The 23,481-nt window shown below is 33.1% G+C and overlaps 1 protein-coding gene across 2 annotated transcripts in view; it reads right to left on the reverse strand.

Moving 5' to 3' along the window:
• Window positions 1-1,652: 1,652 nt before the first annotated feature.
• Window positions 1,653-23,481, reverse strand: part of LOC132737771 (17-beta-hydroxysteroid dehydrogenase type 6-like) — a 48,637-nt gene continuing 26,808 nt past the window's right edge. The window contains exons 1-5 of one of the 2 annotated variants that reach the window (XM_060725127.1): window positions 6,017-6,083; window positions 5,553-5,811; window positions 4,663-4,826; window positions 3,284-3,386; window positions 1,653-2,614 (exon numbers count right to left, since the gene is read on the reverse strand). In XM_060725127.1, coding sequence (XP_060581110.1) covers window positions 2,512-2,614; window positions 3,284-3,386; window positions 4,663-4,826; window positions 5,553-5,811; window positions 6,017-6,062 — 675 coding nt within the window. In that variant the 5' untranslated portion in view covers window positions 6,063-6,083 and the 3' untranslated portion in view covers window positions 1,653-2,511. Of the gene's footprint in view, window positions 2,615-3,283; window positions 3,387-4,662; window positions 4,827-5,552; window positions 5,812-6,016; window positions 6,084-23,481 lie in introns of those variants that run through there. The other variant, XM_060725118.1, reaches the window with a different exon arrangement.

The raw sequence follows: 23,481 nt of genomic DNA on the forward strand, positions 1-23,481 counted from the left end.
TTTAGTGAATAAGTATTTTGTATGGAAGTCAAAACACTACTTTGTTTATATTTCGCTATCTTTACGACACATCACTTAATGTTCAGCGCTACCTTTTTCAGTTGTAATAAAATACTTTATCACATAAACCGCAGCGCAGGAGTGTAATAAAGCCATTTAATAAAAACGATATTACACTAGTGTAATAACACTTTGACGTGACGTGATTTGCGCTATATAGAAACATAGCGTTAAAGCGCGCTAATGTTAGCGTTACACTAGGGCGCGTCATTGAAAAATTACTCATTTTAACAGTTTACTGTTCTTATTTTATATATGTGATAAATAGAATATTATATTCGTGTAGATTCAATACTAAATTTATTGAACTCGTTAAATAAAACAATATTATGCTCGCCAGAGGCTCGCATAATATGATTTTATTCAACTCCTCGTTCAATAAATTTAGTATTAAACTACACTCATTCAATATCCTGTATTTATTACATGATTTTCGGTGGTTTAAAGAAATATATCAGTGAAGAAAAATATAATTTCACTGTTTTATATTTAAGCCCGTTACGTTGTTTCAGTGAAATACCAGCTTACACAGTACTGGAAACCAACTTAATGGCGTGACGTCATAAGTTACGTCACGTTTTATTATTTTTTGGCGCGCTTTTCATTTAGTATTAGGTTAAAATGTCTTTTTAAACATTTCTCTGCATATAATAAAAATAGAATTTGTTTAGTTCAGAGTAGGATTGAAATATATTTCACCTCGTGAACACCAAAAGTTCATATTTCACTCGTGGCTGCGCCATTCGTGAAATGTACCTTTTGGTGCTCACTCGGAGAAATATGTTCCGATCTTACACTGAACTAAACAATATTCTCTATATCATGCGTTCTATCCATTACTAAAACATTATCAAACACACGTTTGACATTTCAAAAGAATTAAAACAATATGGATTTCTGATGCAATCATAACTCGAATCACTGTATCATTGGATTTTTTTTGAGGAAGTTATTTAAAAGAAAAGAAAACACTGAGCCGTGTGATATCAAATCCCATTCCCATCAAAAGTTCATTTGATATATTATAAAAAAAACAACCAATTAAGCATTCGTCCTATTGACAAAAGTGAAATATTTGATCTTGAATAATAGAATAAAATAAGTATTTCTAGATCTATCTCTTTACATATGAAATTTACTATTTTGTTTTCGTGCTACTTACTATCCAGAAATTGTTCGTTTTACTTACTAAACACTAGCAAAGAACATTTGTAGGCTACAGACCTTCGAACAAAATTTTATATGGACTTCTATGATAACAGATGCCAATAAAAAATGATTGACTTGGTGTCTTGAGTGCAGAAAGAAAGGAAAGCATATTTTTATTTATTTTGGTACCAAATTATACCGCTTCGTGCGTATAACTATCGCTGCATGTGCAATTTTCACACAATTCAAACAATATTCTCAAAAACCACAAAATGTAGGAAAATGCACTTTGTATTGTCATTTGAAGAACATTTCCGCGTATATGATATGCTAGGTTTTGTTTTGATTTAAGAAACGCTTGTCACCTTAATTTAACATAATAAGGTACTTACCAGGGCTCAGCAGTCGCCAAATTTCTCGTGGGTATTACTATACAAAGTCACGTGATACCCCCTCCCCCGGTGGAACTATCCTTAAAGTTTTTTTTAGAATGGTCAAAACTATCCTTGATTTGTAAGAACTGTCCGTTCCTTTTTATTATAGAATGACCAATGAGATTCACATATTTCAGTGTGTTTGTAGTTTTAAAATGACCAATGAAAATTCTTCTTATATTCAGTCCTTCCTTGTTAATTTTACAGGAAGTCAAACTGATGACAGACGGACTTCGTCCGAATAACATACTTACTATAGTGCCTCAACAGTAGTATGTTTAGATTTAAATCCGTTGAATTATTGCATGTTAACTTGATTTACTCTTCCAGATTTCTGTTTTCCATAATCACATCTGGTTTTACTTTGAATTTGGCCGCCAAAATTTTAAGGTAGTTAAAAAACAGCATAATTTATGCAAATATCCATGTGAATCATAGTTATTCTAAGTTTATGTACATATTTCTTAGTGTTCTGGACAATGCCATGTAGAATGTGTGGTTTGAGAATGTCTAAGTGCGCATTATCCTTTGCTTCCAACGTGTTGTTTGTTTTTTGTAGCAAATTAAACGCTGAAAATGCTATTTTACCATCATTTCTTGACTTTACAAATTAAGAAAATCCAACGTGTTGAAAACGAATGTCTTATTATTATGAAAATGTTCACCAAACTGATCATTTATACATATAGCAATTCTAATGATATAAAACATGTTTAATACCATGAGTAGTAATATATAGTAGTATATATATAAATGAAAATCTAAGTAACTACGAGGGTATGTAAACCTTTTTTCATAATGACATCGTCTTAATTAGGTGTGGACAGTGGATAAAAATATGGTTTTCGCTTTATTGAATAATAAAGTTTCAAATTGAGTTAAAACCAAGTCGATCTGCAATGAAGTCGCCGATACATTCAGGCAAATTCCACATGATCCGAATCCAAAGTGTGTCTGTGCCTACCAAATATCTAAAACAAGAAAAAATAATTTTTATTGATAGTTTTTTTGTGTGCACATCTCTTGGATAATACAAATATTGCGGTATTCGAATATATATATTATATATGGTATTGTAGAACTATTACAGTAAAAGGCGGAAACATGGAGGAGTATATCACGACAAAATTGGAAAATGCTGCCGGTGGTTACTCATGCGACACTCATCATTACTTCCTTTTTGTACGTATCAATCTTTCAATCTTTATTCGTAAACTTAATGTTCTGACATAAATGAAATGTTTTTGTTATTAATATTTTCGAAGATGGTCGAATACTTTCCTCCCACTCTCAAGGAAGCAGTGAAGTGACGGCATGGCCGAGTGGTTAACGCATTGAACATGTAATCTAAGGATTGCTAGCCAAGTGTGTTCAAATCCCCTCAGGGACAAACCGATGTTTCTTTGAGTAGTAAACATTACCCAGTATTAGTATTGGTTGGTCCCGGTAACGGAAACGAGAATATGTCTAAAAGCTTATGTCTTGCCTCCTACACACTCGAACTAAAATAAATTTTGTAAAAAACTATTGAAACAGCTATCTGAAAAAGCACTCATTATAACATATTTTCTTATCATAAATGCTTTAAATCAACCAACTAAATCATTCTATATATGTCCGGCAAAAACTAAGTAATGTACCTCTTTTTAGGAAATTTCGACGTAACAGAATGTATGTAGGCGTCTATAACAGGTTGAATATTTGGCGATGCAGATTCCATCAACGGCCGAAGAACCCCGTCAACTTTAAAAAGAAAACAATAATCAATAATCAATAATATTGTTCATAAATAAAAATAATCAACACAATATGATTTTGCTTTGTGTAAGACTGTAAGTTTTGACCTCGTTCATACGATTCGCATGACGTGAAAAGTTTAAAAAATGATTCAATCAACTAAAAATCAATATGCCAGTTCAAGGGTTGGCAATATCCTCTATCACCCCGACAGCCATGTGTTATCCATTTTAATTTACCAAAATACCTACAACTACACTATTTATAAAGTCCGCAGTCAAGGAAATAAATAGAATACTCATCATCAGTTTACATTTCATATTTTGCTCAAAGCAATAAACATAACAATAACAGTTCAAGAATGATGTTATACATTTCTACATAAAGTTGAGACACAATATACATGTATAATCCTTTAAATATCATATTAAAACTATGAAATGTAGTTATGAAGCTTTGTGAACAATAATTTCTATCTATTTGATAGTGATCAAAGTTATTTTTTATTGTTATCGAGTAATGCAAGAGTAATGTGCCCCTGGGTGATAACAGAAATATTCCCCAGGGAATATATCCTAGGAGGGTGATATTCAATCAGAACACATAATAGATCTCTAGGAGTTCCATTGTAAAAATATGAAGTAAAATTTCCACATAATGTAGTTTAATTGAGTATTAGGTAATAAAACAATTATTTCATGGGAGTTTTTCATGGGCCTTTGGCCTCTGGTAGCAGTTCCAATTGTCATCGTTGATACCTCGAGGCAACAGTTTTGACTGTTCCACAAATACCCATGAAATAATTGTGTAATACTAGTACATTTTTATTCGTTTAACATTTAGCGAATTTTATTGAGTTTTATTTCCGATTTCATTTTTATTTGACAGTTATTTTTCTGATTTTATTAAACAATTACAACAGCAAAAACAACAACCACAACAACAACAACCACACCAACAACAGCTTTTATAATCATTGAAACTTTTGCCGCAAAGAAAAGCAAACACTTTCAATATCAATACAGATAAACAGGTTCGAGTTGAAATAATTAAATATAAGTCTTTTTAAGAATTCAGTTTTTCATGTTTTTTCTTTTCTTGTAGCCATTTGTTTTGGTAACATGATATTTCATACTTCTATGACACATATTCTTGTGTTTGAAAACTAATGATTTAATTGAAATTTCTATAATTGAAAAAAAACACATATAGTTGATTTTATCAAAACAAGGAAAATAAGAACGCATATTTTACTTTTAGAAATTATTTACTTAACCATTACGTTTTTCAACAGCGTCGTTTGGAAGTTGTGCTCTGACCTCAGCTGACAAACTCGCCACTTTTTCTTCTGCCAAGCGACGGAGATTTCCTCTGCCCCAAATTGTAGTTTTGAAAGCTCCTGGCTCTATGATTTGCACTTTTACACCCTTTCTATACATTTCTCTCCTAAAACGAATCCACAAGTGAATATAATACTTGCACAATATTGTTTTAGTGTAAATGTTCATATACAAATCTAAAGGGCAAGGTTCACTAACGAGGTATTTAAGCTCACGCTAAACCATGAAGTTTTACAATATCATATTTCAAGTCACAATTTTGTCATATGTGCATGAAAAATAAATTGCACGGTCGGTATGCATTTTAAATTAATCACGAATTTCCGAAAAAAAAAAGAAAAGATTTTGCAATGTCGTGCAAATATAGAATGTGATGTCCATTGCGTTGTGCAAACAAAGCGTTAAGACGCGCCAAATGTTAGCGTTACACCATGATCTCATCAATGAATTCGTTGATTCTATTTCAATGTAAACAATTCTTATTTTTTATGTATGTGATAAATAAAAAGAAGATTATGTGTGTGTAGCTTCATTACTCAAGATATTGAACTCGTTGAGTAAAATAATGCTCCCCGGAGTCTCGTTCAATAAATTCAGTATTGCCCCTACACTCATTCATTATTTTCAAATAACTGTTGAACTCAAAATATTTTAAATATATGTGATTTCAATTATGCTTTGACAGATTTAACCAGTCTGCACATCGGGGCAATGTGACCGGATTCTACGAGTTGGTATTGTCTTTTTTCAAAGACAATGGGCAGTCCTTAAAAGGAACATTTGACAAGTCTATCTAAGGTTTACAAGGAAATAAAAGGAACTAGTTAAGCACCTGAGAACATCTGAAAATGCCTCCACACCATATTTTGAAATGCTATATGACAAACATAAGGCGGCGACTCTTCCCATAACACTTGATGTATTAACAAAACGTCCCTTTTCCATGATGACTAATTGGAGAAATGCTTTAGTTACCATTATAACTCCAAACAAATTCACAGCTAATGTGTCATCATAGTCTTTTCTTGAATGCAGGTTGATCGATCCAATTCCACCAGATATACCAGCATTATTTACAACTGCCCACAATCCTTGCAATATAAATCAATCAATTAAGTCTATGTAATTTAAACAAATATAATGTCTAAATTTAAAGAAAAATAATATATTTTTAAACTAAGACCATTCTTTCATCACCAGCCTTTAACAATTAACATACTGGTAAATTATAACCAAACATGTCAATTCAATAATCATAAACATGTTTAAGAATACATCAACACTAGAATCACTTACCTTTCCCTTGTGGTAATGCCCTTTTTACTACATGTACTATGTTCATTGCCTTCTCAATACTGTGAACCTTCAGACTGTAATTGTGACCTCAACCTTTTATTTGAGGTAGGGACAAGATTCTCCGAAGCGACACATAGTCTTGATGTAATAGACATTTGTGCAAAGTTATTGTCAAGTACCTCAATGCATGAAAAAGGTACTATCCGGACACGAATGCCGGACAGATGGACGGACGGTGCAGTTTAAATATGCCACCCTTCGGGGCATAAAAATAGGAGATCTCCTAAAAACATCGAAAATAAAGCAACACGTTTTGCCTCGTTGGCATAACATATTTATTACAAGCCTCGCATTTAGGTTTATTATGTAATTCAAGAAGATTTCTTAAAAACATACCTCATGGTTTATTATAATATCAAATATTTTGTACTGCTCCCGTTTAGTTGCCAGTTGCAATGGTGTAAATTTTTCCCTATTTTTCATCATCAATAGTTTTCCAACTTGCTTCCTGTACATGCTTTCATTTTCCACATAAAATCTGGATTCGTTCTTTTCTTTAATTGATTCATTTTGAATAAATTTGCAGCATGTAATGTACCTTAGTATATTGAGTACTGAGTCTAGCTTATCTGGTTGAATACAAGCATATTTTATAAAAGAATGGATAATATTATCACCCTTTTTATTAGTAACATCCATTTCCTGTTCAAAGTTCTCGAGAATAATTCTGAATATTTTCTCGTTGCATTTTAAAGCAGCAATTCCAAGTAGAGTTCCAGCCATCATTACTGTACCTTGAAATATTTCACCGTCTGCGTTTTTAATTTTTTCTTCACAATTTGTTCTATGTTTTGCCATTGACTTTAGAAGTTCTGTATCTTCTTGCACTACGGCAAGATGAATGGGGGTAACTCCTGTACTCTCCTTGGATTCATGAAACAGTTCCAATGTGATGAGATCCGGAAAATTCTCAATCAAGTGTACGATAATTTCGTCAAGGATGTCCTTTCGCAGACCATTTCCCTTTCTGATTGACATGGCACGAAATAACAGCTACTTCCCATTTAACTTAAAATCGGTTTTGTTTTTGATACAGATCTCCCTCAAATCATTTCCTGTTATTTCTGTATTTTTTAGAAAGTTTTCATTCTTAACTAAATCCAATATATTTTCTTTTTTTCTTGTATTATTTTTTAGATATTCAAAGAATGATGTAAAATTGGATTTCATTTCTTCAAGCTCTTTGCTCTCGATATCATCATTCTCAGCAATCCGTTCCAAAGAGGCGTAGAGTTTTAAAATACGCGACTCTTTATTTAAATGACGTGAAGGCATTTTATTGTTTGTATAAAAAAAAACGAGAATTACTAAGTAAACGTTCCTTTTCAAAATCTTTCGTTCTGCAATATGCATATCACAATTATGTCTTGTTTCTTTTCTTATCAGCAACAAATGTACTTGTTTAGTAACTTTACGAGCGTAAACTTGTCTTATGATAAGTAATCAACTGAATAAAACTTCAAAATTTAAACTTCGATAGTTCGTTTAAACTTTATTAAAACCACACACATACACGCACGCACGCAGGCACGCACGCTCGCTTGGACGCACGCACGCACGCACACACGCACACACACACACACACACACACACAGTACAACAACCTTCGATCCCCATGCCCGCAACCAAAGTATGTTGTAGAGAAGGATCTTATTTCCTTTTTAAATATTTATCTCAACAAAACGAATGAACTGTTTTTGCTTAATGTAATACAAATATAGTATGTTTCCTGATACCTCCCATGTAGATAAGTTAAGGATGCATTTGAATTCGTTAATTCATTGTTTATTTGGTGTAAATATTATGACCAATGGTTTTCTCTCATTTTTAAGTATTAAAAAATATGCTTTGTAAAATAATACTGAAAATTTTCAATTCCCATAGAACCTAAAGTGTACTATATTCCATACCGTTGATATCGAGAGAAACGTTATTGACCCGCTCCAACTTGTCCACTTATAAAAATTTAACATTAAATGTGCATATGGCAATATATTTAAACATTTGTTCAATTTTAATCAGTTTTGCAGGGATAAAAAAGAACCACAAACGATCAATGGTTTGTAAACAGCACGTTCAGGACTTGTTGGTATAGTTGAATTATCACTTCCTATCATAGAGACCTTGATATTTTATCGGCAAAACATGGTTTATATATAGCTAAAAGCTAGCTCAACAATAACTTAATAAGATATACCCTTTAATAAAGTTTCATGTTGATACACATAAAATGCTCGCTTACACAATGGATACTGGTTATGTGGACTGGTAAGGCGGTATGTGACAAACAGATTGACATGTTACCTATTGTGTTATTTTTGCAGCTATATAGGTTACAATATCATTCAACCACGACGTTTAAGTACCATGATATAGTTCATAACGTAAAATTATGAAAATCATAATTTATGTAACTTTTACATATACCAATCTCATCAATGTTTTGACGTGTATTTACTATAAACCGTATAAAACGTGTGTTATTTCACAACCCATCTAGGAAATGTCTTAACTTAACACGATTTTGTAAAATTATTTGACTTATAAATTTTCTGTTGGACATCGGAGTCAAATCGGATAAAGGATAGAATAAGGTAAACTGAAACTATATGCATTATCACGTGTTCTGACATTATTCAGAATGAACATTAAACTCGATTCCATATAAAAATCTCTTGAGGTTTTATATGAACTATTTCAACAAAAATTAAGTTAAGCTATTTTCTTGCTAATAAACATATTTTCACATTCTTACAACAATAATCTCAATGTCAAGTTCGTAATCGCATGAGGGGATTTGTAAAAAAATAAAATCATTTTTTCCATGTCTTTTTATGGTAATCTTGACCATAAGGACATCAAAGCATCTTTAATTATTTTTTATATATGTAGCCTTTAACTTATTCGGAACTGTTTATAAACTTTGCCCTACGCAGATTGTGCATTTGCAAAAACGTTACGCTACCGGTTTTGGGAATAAAAGGTTTTCACATATGCTTTTGGTTTTGATTGCTGACATATGTGATCGCACGTGGCGGTGTTCTATTAAAACAAACACTTGACAGGTAAAAGTGGTTGCTCGATGAAAAGATAGAAAACGATATTAAACTGATTAATAAATAGTCGCTTAATACATTTAATGAAAATAATCGGGTGGGATTATAGGTGGTCACAACATTCAAAAGTCGTTAAATGTACTTGATTGCATAGGCAACTTATACCGGCTCGCCGTGGTGTGCCGGTATTACGTTAGGACTTTACTGAGAAACAACCTAAAACTCCGAATCCATCCAAAAAATTAATCGAAGCTTGGTTTTCAGCTTTCTACAAAATTTATCTGTCAGGGCTGGAATCCAAAATTATTCAGCCAATCAAATTTAATCTTACATAGCGTCAAAAAACCTTCAAATTTCACCCGATTTTTAAAAAACAGCGAGTATTGCTTTGAGCGCAAAGATATAATGATGATTAAAATGTTTGTTTTCATGAATTCTTTTCAATAAATCATATTTACACTGACTTTTGATTTAGCGATTTCACCTGTTTTCTCTTTAGTAAGTTTTCGTTTGGTTAATTAACATAAGTGTACATTTAGTTTTGTGCATTTTTTTCTTTTTCTTTTTTTCCGGTCATTTTATTCTTTCAGGTATTTATATAGGGTGGGGGAAAATCCCAGGATCCGGGATCCGAGACGCCCGAGATCCGGGATAGTATTAGATATATAAGGAAAAGGAATAAACTATATTTGTGTTGATTATTGTCCTTGAATCTTTGTCATTATACCAAGCCCTCTTACAATATATTTCCCTTTTATGCTCAATATGAGCAAGATGTGCTCTGGTGAACATAAACAGAAATTGGGATCCCTATTCATCTGTTGTCCCAAATGATAATTTAGTTTCTCTTTAAATGATATCTATGAAACCAAAGCCTGCACATTAACCACACTCCAGGAGTCCTCTTTCATAGTTGTTCATATTGTTCTACACATAGGTCAAGGACACGTCTTATATAGAAACACATACGCACACCTTTATACCTTATTAATGCCTAAACCTTAAATTTTTAGCATGTGGTATTGCCTTGTTGACCACTTTAAAATTGTGATCATGTATCTACATCATATCCATTTGTTTAAAATGTTTCACATACCAAGATGATGTGGACATAATTTTTATTAAAATGCTTAGGGAAAATATGTTAAAGTCTTATTGATATAAACTTCAATGCCTCCAGCTTTAATATTGAATATGTACCAATGCCTTGAGAACTTGTAAAAATCAAATGTTATTCATGCCCCATAAATCTAAATTCGCCCACACCAAAGAGAGTTCTTCAGTAATATATTCCTGTATAGGACTTGTGCCTGTCACTCATTCCAATACTAAATAACATATTACAACTTAACTTCGTATAAAGAGACATCTTTAAAAACACTCGAATCTTGTAATTCTTATGTTGAGATATTTAAATCGAATAGCCATTTTTACCAAATGTAATTCAATATTTTGATAGTAATGTGTGAATGTCAGTATATTTTAAAACGAGGTCCGTTGGCTTGGCACCTTTATTTTTTGTGAGTCATAAATAATCATATATGATTAAGCAATTTCAGTCAATAATAATTTCTATCATTCGACGGGTATAGATTTTTAGAGTTTTAGACCATTGTCAACCGTTCTCAGCAACAACAAAAGAATGCAAACATTTTTGATAGGTGTTGAAGAATTTAATTGCAAGTAATATCAACTGAATTTGTGTACAATACTCTTCGAGTACCTTTACTTTAATTTCCTGTCTACAGACAACTTAAATACATGTATCCTTCGAGAAAGAAGATCTCGTGTAATATTTTAACAGAAAAAGGAGTCTAATATCATACACATTGAAGGAGTATAATCAAAACGAATTTAGTGAAATATTTACACTCACCTTAGCACAAGGTTCTATCCATGCGACCAGATCAGACAAAGAATATCCGGCACACCTGTGCCTTCTGATCATGGTCTGTACTGTCCGCTATTCTCAAAACCTTTCCTTAAAAGTAAGGAATGATTTACCCGAATTTAAAGCCGGACAAATCCATATATTACGTTATATAGCATGGTAAGGATTTATGATATCCTTACAAAGAAAAGAAAATTTTCACTAATATATTTTAGTTTTATCCGGTTACAAAATCTAAAGAACTATCAATTACTATGCATACATAATATTACAATAGTAAAATGTATACACATGGGCATGCTGTAGGTATTTAATATTTACACATTGAAAGGTAGACAAGCCCATGTGAAGTTTTTAGCGCGGCAAGGATCAAATAAATTAAATTATATTATACAACTGTATATGTAAAATAACTACACTACGTGATTTTATCAACAGAATCAGCAAGTAAGACTTCTTAATTTTTATTAAAGAAGACACCTTAACCTGTCTTTTTTGCTTCATGGTTCAACATTTAAAATGCTTTCAAGACACATATTTTGCATATTTTGCATCTGGTTAATTGTGTTTACTATAGACGTCGTTGTTAAGGATCTCGTTACACGTGAGATCAAAATATAACACTAGTATTTGTATACATGTGTTTAGCACTTGGACGCCAGGCTTCCGAAAGAAAACAGTTTTATTTCACTCAAGGCTCTAGATAATGTTCTTAAACACAACTTTATGTATTTTTGTGACTGTCTATGTGTACATATATGTGTGATATCAATAACAATAATACTTTATATTAAATCTAAGTATTGTTGTCAGATAAAAATCATTGAATCAAATGTACTGATGTTTGAAAAAAATAAAAAAGGGTTCACATGTTAAATACATAAATCTTGATAAAGTGGTTTCAAATTATTACAGATGAAATAAAATAATTACGATGCAGTGTGTCAGTACAAGTGGCGTACAGTTTACACATTATATATGTATATAATGAATATATATGCATTCACTGATTTTGTTTAACATCAGTTGTTAGAAACGTTACATTGAAACAAAAGAATGCCTAGCATTAAAATGATTAAAAATATAAAGCTTTAAGCACGCTTCAAAATTATAATATATAATTATGTACACATATAACACTTCTTCGAATTTCATTACAATCGTTTTGGAATGATTAAATCTTTGCACTATCAATCAGTTACGAGTATTATTTTCAAAACAAATAGGTAACTATATAGAGTATTTTCAAAACAAATGGGTAACTATATAGAGCGAACTTTAGGTTCTAATGTATAATGTAAGTGTAACACACGTAATAGGCCATAGATTATCTCGAGTATAATCTTAATTTGTATCTACTAACAAAATGTCATTTAAATTCTGTGAATTCTTTAATTTCTCGTGACTGCAACCACGTCGCTGTTTCATCCATACATCGTTCACATTGTCTTTGCTCATAATCTTTGATGTCAATGCGTTTTTGTACTGTCTGTAGTTCCGAGGGAAAAGCTGATGTATCTGAAACTTTTCTTTTCGGAATTTTATGTCTCTTCACTTTTGGTAGTTTGCCTTGTCCCTGTTTAATCGTTTCTATCAGTTCCTTCTTTAAAATATCTGTCATATCATTATTTTGGAAATGCTCGTCCGACGGTTCAATGTCCGTTTCTACATCTTCCTTTACAAAATTTTGTGTCCAGAAGAAACGCTCTTTTATCACAAATTTTTGCATCTCATTGTCATGCCTATTGATAGTTTTGATCACACCGACCCGTTTTAGTAATTTGTCGGGAAGAAAACTCTCAAGAAACACAATCATAGCCAACTTTTGGAGACGATAATGCATTTTAGAGTCTGAATAACCAGAATTATTGTTTATCAATTCTGTGCAAGTGTTGGACATCATTGCAATAAGTGCATTTAATAGAAGAATGGTTGTAAGGAGAACAAATAGCAAAAATACCAGCACAGCTAATATGGGTTTTCTTGCTTGAAAAAGTATATCTAAATCTCCGATACCAAGCATTATTGTTACCATCTTTACCATTGTATTTCCTATGTTATCAAAATCGTCGTCGTCTTTTCCTGTTTCAGCTCCTTGCATTATCATGTACATTGCAATGGAAAATGCTATGAGAAAAATGACCATAATACAAGCCATTTTTAACATATCTGTTATAACTCTCTGAACACGAACAGTATAAAAACTGATCTTCTTAAATGTCTGAAGAAAAAATAAAACAAGATACCAGCCAATAATAATTGCAAAAATCAAGCAGTAATTTTCATAACCAGGTAAAATGTCATGAGCAACAAGTGTCGCAAATAGAAAATCTGCCACCAAAAGACCGATTAGAAGGCAAAAGTACACCCGAAAGATGAAATTTGAGTATGGCAAACTTAAATGCATTCTAAATCTTTTCCAAAACTTTGTAGACGTTGTTGAACTAAAACGGTTAGCACAGCAAGTTTTTATAATTATGACGATAACCATTGTTACAGTAGCAAAAAAGAGACCAAGAACTGAAACAAACGTAACAAAGACATCCTTCGTTACATGGAACATAAACTTAGCTGTATCTTGTTTATTCCCTTTCTCTTTTAAATGTGACCTGAAAACAGCAGAAATAGACAGAAGAACCATGAAAGCCAAATAAACTATAAAGCTTCCATGAAACCAATGTTTGTAGTGAGTCCATTTCTCTTTGATGATTTCTTTCAAAGGAGTGACGTTTGAAAACAAAAAAGCGTTAGCTGTTTGGTGATGAAGAACAAATTCCAATACAGATTCGTGATGCTCGTCCTTAATGTCCTCATTATCTGCTCCTTTGACGTCACGTTTCATTGTAAGTGTTTCTATTTCTGTGATGTCGTATTGGTTTCTTTGAATAATACCACAATTTGTTTCTTGGGATAAGTATGCCTGTCAATAGGACGGAAAATCTGATTAAATACAATAAATTTCTTTAAATAATATGTGTTTACGAGATAGTTTGGAAAGATTCTCAGCTTATGGAAAGACGTAAATGTAAAATTGAACTAATGACTTTTCCAAGGCCAGTGACTGAATGAAAACAAATTATGTTTACTTTTTACTTTGAGCAAAGATCTAAATTAAATGGTAACATATTTCGCTCAATTCAATTCATATTACGAGGGGTGATCAAATGTAAATGCAACTAGGCCAATATCTTGCTTTTATGCACGTTTTACACGAACTTTGTACAATCTATCGCATAGATGGTTATGTAAGCTCTCAATTGATAAATAAATGTGTAAATCAGTTCAGTCTAGCTTTGACAATAGCTAGATTAACGCTATCTACTCGTGAACACTAAAGCTAAAATGGTTGGGTAAAAGTTTCCTTTCCCTGACCAAAAACGGTCCTATATCAAGAACCGCTGTATTTTGGTATACAGGCGAAATATATATTTAATGAAATAGGTCGTGTATATCGGAACAATGAACTTTCTTTTTCATCTGTCATACAGTGGTGTTAGAAATTTAAAAATGGTGTAAATTCAGTACAAGATGCACATATTGCACGCCGTCCGAAAACTGCAACTTCGCCAAAAATGGTGACAAAGTAAATGATTTGATTGCTACTGATGCACGATTTACAGCTATGTTTATAGCTAAATGCGTTTGTATCTCTCTAGAAGCCGTTCATACAATTCTCAGACGTGATTTAAAAATGAGAAGGATTAGTGTCGGATTGATATGGATACCACATCTCCTTACAGAAACATCTTGCTCGGGTAAGAATTTCCAAATAATTCTTGAAACAGTTCCGTAAATACAACAATCGATCTTTCGCAAATATCATCACTGGCGTTCGAAAGATAGATAACAAAATATGAGCAACCAAAGGAAGTCAAACCCTTGCACAGCAAAACGCACCATGAGCGTCAAAAGATCGCGTTTGTAATTGTCTTAACCATTCAATGTCCTGTTTTTCAAATTGCCCTACCAAAGGATAAATCTGGGAATGCCAAGTTTTACAAATGTACGTTCCTTCATAAATTAAAGTAATATTTAAAAAACCCTCGACCAGCAACTGGTGGTGTCAGGTTGTTGCAAGACAATGAACACATCTGCGGATGCTTCTAAATTCGAAATTTCACCATTTTTGTGTAAAATGTTGAATTCTGCTTAAGCCGGTGCAAGGGGGCGTGGACGGTAACAAGCACTTGACAGTACCGTCCATGAACAGGCTCAATCGAACCAGGCCTGCAACACTTTACAATTTTGCTGTGTTGGGCTTTCTTTAGTGATTCTGTTTTTCTCCATTTTCTTTAAGGGTTTAGATAATTATTTTGGCATTGTTTGTTAAGCACTTCTGAGAATTGACCCAGCTGCATTCAAATTTGAACACACCTCGTAAAACATATTTCACTTGATTCACAATAATTTTGATGTATTTTTATCAAATGCATTTTTGAATCAACATTCCTGAATCATTTCTTCCATCTTGATAAAACTCACAAAATTCTGAAAAATGGGGGTCTACATGAAAGCAAAGAAAAGAAAAGCAAAAAAGTAACGCCTTGTTTGCTTTTTATAAAAGACTCGCATTTCACTATTTAAGGTGTTTACAAAATTAAACATACCTCATGGTTCAGTATAATTTCAAACATTTTGAACTGCTGCCGTTTTGTTGCCAGTTGCAGTGGTGTAAGCTTTTCCCTATTTTTCATCATCAATAGTTTTCCAACTTGCTTCCTGTACTTGCTCTCATTTTCTGCATAATATCCGCATTCATTTCTGATTTCGTTTGTCTGTTTTCCCGATTCGTTTTGAAGAAATTTGCAAGATATGATGTACCTTAGCATATTGAGTACTGAGTCTAGTTTTTCTGGTTGAATGCAAGCATATTTTATTAGGGAATGGATGATATTATCACCTTTTTCATTTGTAACATCCATCTCATGATCAAACTTCTCGAGAATAATGCTGAATATTTTCTCGTTGCATTTCAAAGAAGCAATTCCAAGTAGTGATCCAGCCATCATTACTGTACCTTGAAATATTTCCCCTGTTGTGTTTTTTATTACCCCTTTATATCCATTATCTATACTTTGTGCCATTAACTGTAGGAGGTCTAGATCCCCTTGTACAACAGCAAGATGAATGGGGGTAACTCCTGCACTCTCATTGGAGTCATGAAACTGTTCCAAAGTGATGAGATCTGGAACATTCTCAATCAAGGACTTTATAATTACGTCAAGAGTGTCCTTTCGCACAACCAAATTTTTCCCCCTTTTTGGGAAATTGGGCCCATTGCACGTAATAATAACAAAATCCCCTTTAAATTTTTTCCCAAATTACTCATTTTCTTCCTAAAAAAATTTTTTCTCTTTCCCGATTTTTTTTTTTGTTTCCTTCGGGGGAAATGTTCGCTTTTAAAATTTTTTGCCCCAATTAAAAATTAACTTTTTTTTTTCTTTCCTTTTCCTTTTTTTATTTTTTTTCTTCAAAAAAAAAATCCCAAAATTCTTTTAAATCCTTTTCAATTTCCCTTCCCTTTCCCCATTTCCTTTTTCCCCTTGCATGCTTTCCAAAAGCCCCCGTAAAAGCTTTAAAATAGGGAAAATCGTTTTTTAAAATTTCCCCTAAACCTTTTTTGGTTTGTTTAGAATACAAAATATGCAACAAAAAGCAAACAGTAGAAATTGCAAAAGTTTAGCTTCACAACTGTGTTTGTTCTGCAATATGCCAACAACTTTCTCTCTGTTTTATAGCGAAGAAAGAACTTGTTTAGCGTAGATCCAATAACGAGACAATATTCCTGTCTATATAATAATTATATCTTATTAATGACAAGCTGGAACTTGTCCATTGACACTTGGTTTTAATGCATAAGTTGATATTTTCAAAAATGTATTAAAATTCGATTTAAATGGAAATGACTTCACAATTTGAAAGGTTTTGTAGTTGGTTGAATGGTGGTTAATATACCGCTTAATGTTCTCTCAACAAAAACATAAATATTCTTTAAACAATTTTTTAGCAATTAATTGAAACTTACACCAAAAAGTATTGAATGACACCCAAAATTGTTTCTTTAGTTGCTGGGTGCCCACCCGGGTTTTAAAGAAAAATGCAAAAAAAGGGGAAAAAGGGGTTTTTGGAAATTTTAAATTTAAAATTTTTTTTAATAGGGGATAATCATGCAAAAAGGGGCTAAAAAGCCCAACCCCCCACTTTTTAAATAAAATTTAACATATTCGAAATTTTTAAATTTAAATAATTAAAAAAATATCGGGGCCCAAACTTTTTAAACCGAAAAATAAAATTAATCATGACAGACGAAAAATGACGAACACTAAATTACATACAAAAACACGCACAAACATTTATTTACTCAGATCAATAAAACTGCTTCTAGGTAGGTTAAGGTGTGTGTGTGAGGGGCGGGGCCAGTTACGCTGGAACGCCCCCATATCACCTTTCAAGCTTCGGTGTAACCTAAATTAAAAAAAAAACTCCCGACCAAATAAGTCCATTATTTTTTAATTTTAAAACGAATGCAAGAAGACCGAAAATGTTTAATAATCATTTTCCAATGTTTTAACCATTTTTCCATAAACTGTTAGGTAAATAATACATACATAATTGACCTTTCATATCTATTGTTTCTAGTAATACATTAACGCTCTGACTGTAAAACAACATTTTCAAGTCAAATAATAATGTTACTGCCGACGTAAATTCGCTATATTTTATTTTGGTTCTAACAATAGTTTTTTTAATATATTGATAATGGTAGAAAAGGGTTATCGAGTAAATTCAATAATACAAAAGGTGTTTTCCCAATCGTTTACTCTTGCTTTCTTCAAACTAAATATTTGATTTCACATATAACTATCAAAGTTGCATACCTTACATTCATTAGTGTATACGGCCCTTAACTCAAATAATCGCCTTATTAAAATATTATCTTATGTCAGTCAGTGTTGTCACCCTTTTAAAAATGTGTAAGAGAACGCTTGTAATACCATTTAACAAATTGGTTCTAAATAATGAATTAAGTTTTCTAGCTAAACTCAAATATGGTTTGAACTATTACAAAAAGCTCGTTTATAATTTTTTAGTCGCGAATAAAAAAAAGAATATCTGAATTCTTGCTGTCAACTGAAGACGACTTGTTATACATAGTGTATATCGTAATGTTTTGCACTCATCAATTTGATATGCTGTGATCAGCCTATTTATTTTGTCTATGTTTAAATCCCGATTCTTAATTTTCTTTTTTGTGAGTTTCAAGAAGAGATAATCTTCCGTGAAGAACAGTTTCCATTGTCATTGACAGTTACTGTTATTTGTCAAGAGGCTTATCGTATGAACGCCCTATACTTTATGAAACATTTCGACATCTACAATAATTCTTTTCTCTTTTGCATTTTCAATAGGTTTTTGCAGTTAGATTCATAGTTGTAATATTAACTCCCCTGACGCATGGTTCATAATGAGATGAAACTGACAAAGTGGATAATGACAAAAAATGAATTGATCAGGCATGACGTACTTAGTTAGATATTATGCTTGTATATTCAGTTAAAGTAAACATAGTTTGTAAGCTATCAAAAACAAGGGGGCATGACCAATATAGACGGCTGAAATGACGATTGCAACTGTCCTCGTCTCATTGTTTCATCAGTTTAATTTGCCTTTGGTTATCGGTATTCATCTATATAGGGGACGAACATACACACTTATGTAGATAGTGGTCAGTAAATGGAGATTCTTTGAAGGCTTTATAATGGGTTTTGATTTTAATCACAAATAAGCAAAACGAACTTCTTTTCTGCTACTAAAAACCGGAAACATGCACAGTACATCTATACCAAATACCTAAGAAAGGCATGTCTTAATAAACGGAAGTCCGCACACTCGACTGTTTTGTCAGTCTATTGACGCATAGAAGGACAACATGACTAGAGGACAAAGCAATTTTACAAGATTCCCCTTACCCCTATGGTTGGGGCATAAAAACGACAACCAAATTTTTCAATGTTGACATCTCGTTTTTATCAATACAAGTATTAAGAATTTAAAATCTTAATTTTATATCCTAAAGTATACATTGTGTACTTAGATTTATTTTTAGAAAATGACAATTACTCTGACAAAACTGTATAAATCCAAATGCCAAGCCCCAGCTACCCAGCTTCACATGCTGATCAACATTCATGTCAATTTTGATGATTCTAGATCAAGTTTGTCGACTCTTGCTCAAACATTTGTAGAGCTACATATGAAACTACAGTTAAACTTCATTTGCTCGAACTCGGATCACCCGAATACCTCCCTTCGCTCGAACGCATCGCCCAGTCCCGGCATAATTCCTATATAATATATATTGTTCTACCTCGGATCGTTCGAACACCGATCGTTCGAACTCTCAAAAATCACACCTTTTCGGTCGAACACAAAAAGACAAGTCGACATGTCCTAAATAAATGACAGTCGGCGACACACGTTTTTAACACCTCGTGATTATGACAAAGGCAATTAAGGCTAATTGATACAAAATAAGAGGAGTTGTAACCGACTTGTTTGTTACAATAATATTGTTTATTTGCCGTTTATGGTAACGATAAAAAGAAAAGAACTTGTGAAATAAGTGAAATATGCAAAAGTCAGTAAAGAATGACGTTTATCTGGACAGCTTTAATTACAACCGTACTTGAGAAAAACAAATCTTAGCGTCAAATGATTGAAATGTTATGAACATATTAAAATCATTATTAAAATCAAAAGAAGATGAATGAATAACAAAAACAACCATTCCTCCCAGTGTGCAATGTTCCAAATTCAAAGTTTTAGTTTATTTACTACACACATTCGGCAGGCGAAAGGTCAATAGCTTTTGAACATTCTTCTAGGAAAAGAACCGGAAAATGTAGTTTCCTGATGGCATGCGTTTTATGTTTCATGAATACTTAAACTAGCATTATGTTAGTATTTGGTTATACAAACATGTTCTCATTGTCGCCACTTGGTTAACTCGTGTGAAGAGGGTGATAAAGGATTTGATGTGTGTATCAGATTGTGTTAAACTTTAGAATAACTTTATATTTGCTTTTGTTTGACTCCCTTGTAGTATAATATTTATTGATAAAATTGTAAAATCAGTGCATGCATTTGACCTATCGGGTTTTATTTTATATTTATTGCACATTATCAGATTGAACGTGAAGTCGGGTTTCGTCTTAACAAAAAAGTTGCTCAGAATCATAACATCATTATAAGTGCAAACAATTTGTAAATTTGTTCCATTACGTGCCATTGGAAACACGAATGACATACCGTTACACACTTAATATTTGTATTGGTACGCGCAATAAATAGAGGGCATCTTATTTGTAAGACTCCATAGACATTTCTCCCTAACAATTGATTAAGGAAACTGAGATCAGTTGTCTCTTGCTCGCAACTGATTCAGAAACCATGTGGTATTAGTAATCGGTCACTTGCCGAGAAACTGGTTATTAAGTGCAAGTTGTTATGTGTAAAATCCCAATCAACATTTAAAAATACTTGTACTGTGTTCCAGTTGAAACGAAATATGTAACTTAATATTTTGTTCTAACAAGTTTATAACATTCTTCCCTTCTTATGCAAATACATTTATCCCTATTTTGCACGATTGATAAGATGAATCTTGAATCATATTAAGTAAATGGCGTTTTCAGTGAATGGAGTAAAGCATTTCACCGTCTTTAATCTCTATACATGTATTTCAGTACACGCGAATGGAAGTGATTTTCCGATAATATACGCTTTAAAAGTCTTTTATGTTATTTCATGAGATACAAGAAAAACATTGATGCAATGCATCAAAGGGCGTATTTTTATATAATATTATTATATTTGATAGAATTTCAAGTTCATGTGGAATTTTCTTTGGAACATCCAAATACGCGTCAAAATGAAAAATCAACCGTACCGTATCGCTGCTAGTCCGTTTTAAACCGTACTGATACGTACTAGTCCGTACGAAAACCGTACAAGTTCGAACTGATTCGTAGTCCATCAACTTGCGGTTAATTGGTACGGAGAACTACGTATTTGTACGGTTACAACCTACGTATAAGCTACGGTTTTAATACGGATTAATACGGCATTGTCATGGAAAGCCACGATCGTAATACGTTGTACTACGGACAGGCAATGATTAGCACGGTCTTATACGGTTTATTGCGTTGCAACAAGAAACGGTACGGAATGGTACCACTGCTTAGTACGGATGAATTAAGTACCCTGTACTTTTTCAAGAGTATAAATACTACCTTCTTGTTAAAACAGACATATTTGAGGGAACATTCAATAAATGATAATTGCCATTTACTGGCTGCAACTTAATATTGAAATGGCTCAGAATGCGAAGGCAGTGGTCGAGCTGCTTTATGACATGCATAGAGGTTAAAATGTATTTATATCGTACTACAATTCATAAGTAATAGAATAACATTGAATGTTACATAGTTTAAGTTTCTCATAAGCCTCGGACGCTGGCCCTTGAGTGATAATAAGATAAATTAACAAGCTTTTTACATATTTTAAAACATAATTATTCACTTCACGATAATTAATGAATTTGTAAAATGAACAGCAAATTTTAAAATTAAAAGAGAACCAATATTGATCAACATCTTTCCTTAATGATAACTAGTCCATATTTGATCAGGTAAGAGAAGACAGATGAGATGGCTGACTAGAGATGGGCTTTTACGAAGACCGCTTCATGTTTAGAACATTTTTATGAAGCTCTCATGGCCGAACTTGTTTAAGATCCAGCGTCCTTAAAAATTCACTTAAATCAGACCTGATGTGTCTCGGGGTTTGGACACGATTAGGCCGTATCCTCTCCGCCAAAATCATTTAACTCTGCAATTTGTTTTCTAGGTGTTTTTTTCTTGTGAGGCATATTGACAATGAGCATGCAAGAGGTTGTTGACGGATGTAAAGGGCCGTATAGATCCGTGGCAATTTGTTCTACTCCGTATCAATCCGTTCTTCTCCGTACCAGACTGTACTTATTCGCACTAACCCGTGCTTATATCGTAGCAGACCGTAGTGTATCCGTAGTGCATCCGTCCTGATTCGTGTCGCTCCGTATCAAACCGTAACGGTCCATAACAATCCTTAGTGCTCGCCATTTATTTTAAGCCAATCACCGACAAGGAATTTTCAAATTTTCAGGTTACAAATCTTAATAGAACAGATTTTATATAAACTGGACGTTTTATATTATAAAACGCAAGTGGGCGGAGCACTAAGCCGGTTTGAGTGCATATTGGATGTTCTTCGTAAATATGAAAGCTACAGTCGCTTCGCAAGCTCCGCTCCTTTTAAGCTTTCTTATTTACGAAGAACACCCAATATGCACTCTAACCTATACGTGTCTCTCCGGGGGCTTTTGGTGGTAAATCCGTCGGAACCGTAGCGGACTACGGAATTTCACATTTCCCTAGTAATCCGTGAACGATTAGACCGTAGCTCTTTCGTGGCATTATCCGTGAATATGTGACTGGGACATTAAGAGTTGAATTTTAAATTCAAGTTATTATGGTTCAACTGGGCTCAATGAGTTTGATAAACTGAGCATAAACGTGCTTTTTTTACACTTGAATCCTAACATAGAAATTTTTAACTTAATACTTCTAACATTAAGCGTCTGTTGATAATGGTTAACGTCCTTGTCAGTAAACAAAAGACTTACTAGATAACGTAGGTATTTTGGTATTATCGAAAATCAAACTTATTTGACACTTAAACCCAGTTTATTCATACAATTTTAAAACGGCACGCATAGGATTCATTAAAAAGAAGTCCTTGAAATAATAAAGAAAAAGAAAATAAGAAATACATATAAGTATTCCCAATCTGGGTGACTTTTTGAAGGTTATTTGCAGGTTATGGCCGAATATGCTATAAACTATACTATACTATAATCACTTAAATTCAACACATTACTATACTAAAATGCTTAATGAGTTAAAAAAACCTGCATCAAGGCACGACATGTTATTAGCAATTTCTTGTAATGGTAAGTTCAATGGGCTATGTTACAACGCTGGAGGCATGTAAATGAAACAAGAATACATGTACGTTTATGCTACATTAAATGTAGAGTATCAAACTCCAGAGAGAGAGAGAGAGAGAGAGAGAGAGAGAGGAGAGAGAGAGAGAGAGAGAGAGAGAGAGAGAGAGAGAGAGAGAGAGAGAGAGAGAGAGAGAGAGAGAGAGAGAGAGAGAGAGGGAGAGAGAGAGAGAAGAGAGAGAGAGAGAGAGAGAGAGAGAGAGAGAGAGAGAAAGACAGAGAGACAGAGAGACAGAGAGAGACAGAGAGACAGAGAGAGACAGAGACAGAGAGAGAGAGAGAGAGAGAGAGAGACAGACAGAGAGACAGAGAGACAGAGACAGACAGAGACAGAGACAGAGAGAGACAGAGA

The sequence above is a fragment of the Ruditapes philippinarum genome, unplaced genomic scaffold (genome assembly GCF_026571515.1).
Source record: "Ruditapes philippinarum isolate M1 unplaced genomic scaffold, ASM2657151v2 ctg1266_1_1_1_1, whole genome shotgun sequence".
In the NCBI taxonomy this organism is placed as follows: Eukaryota; Metazoa; Mollusca; class Bivalvia; order Venerida; family Veneridae; genus Ruditapes; species Ruditapes philippinarum.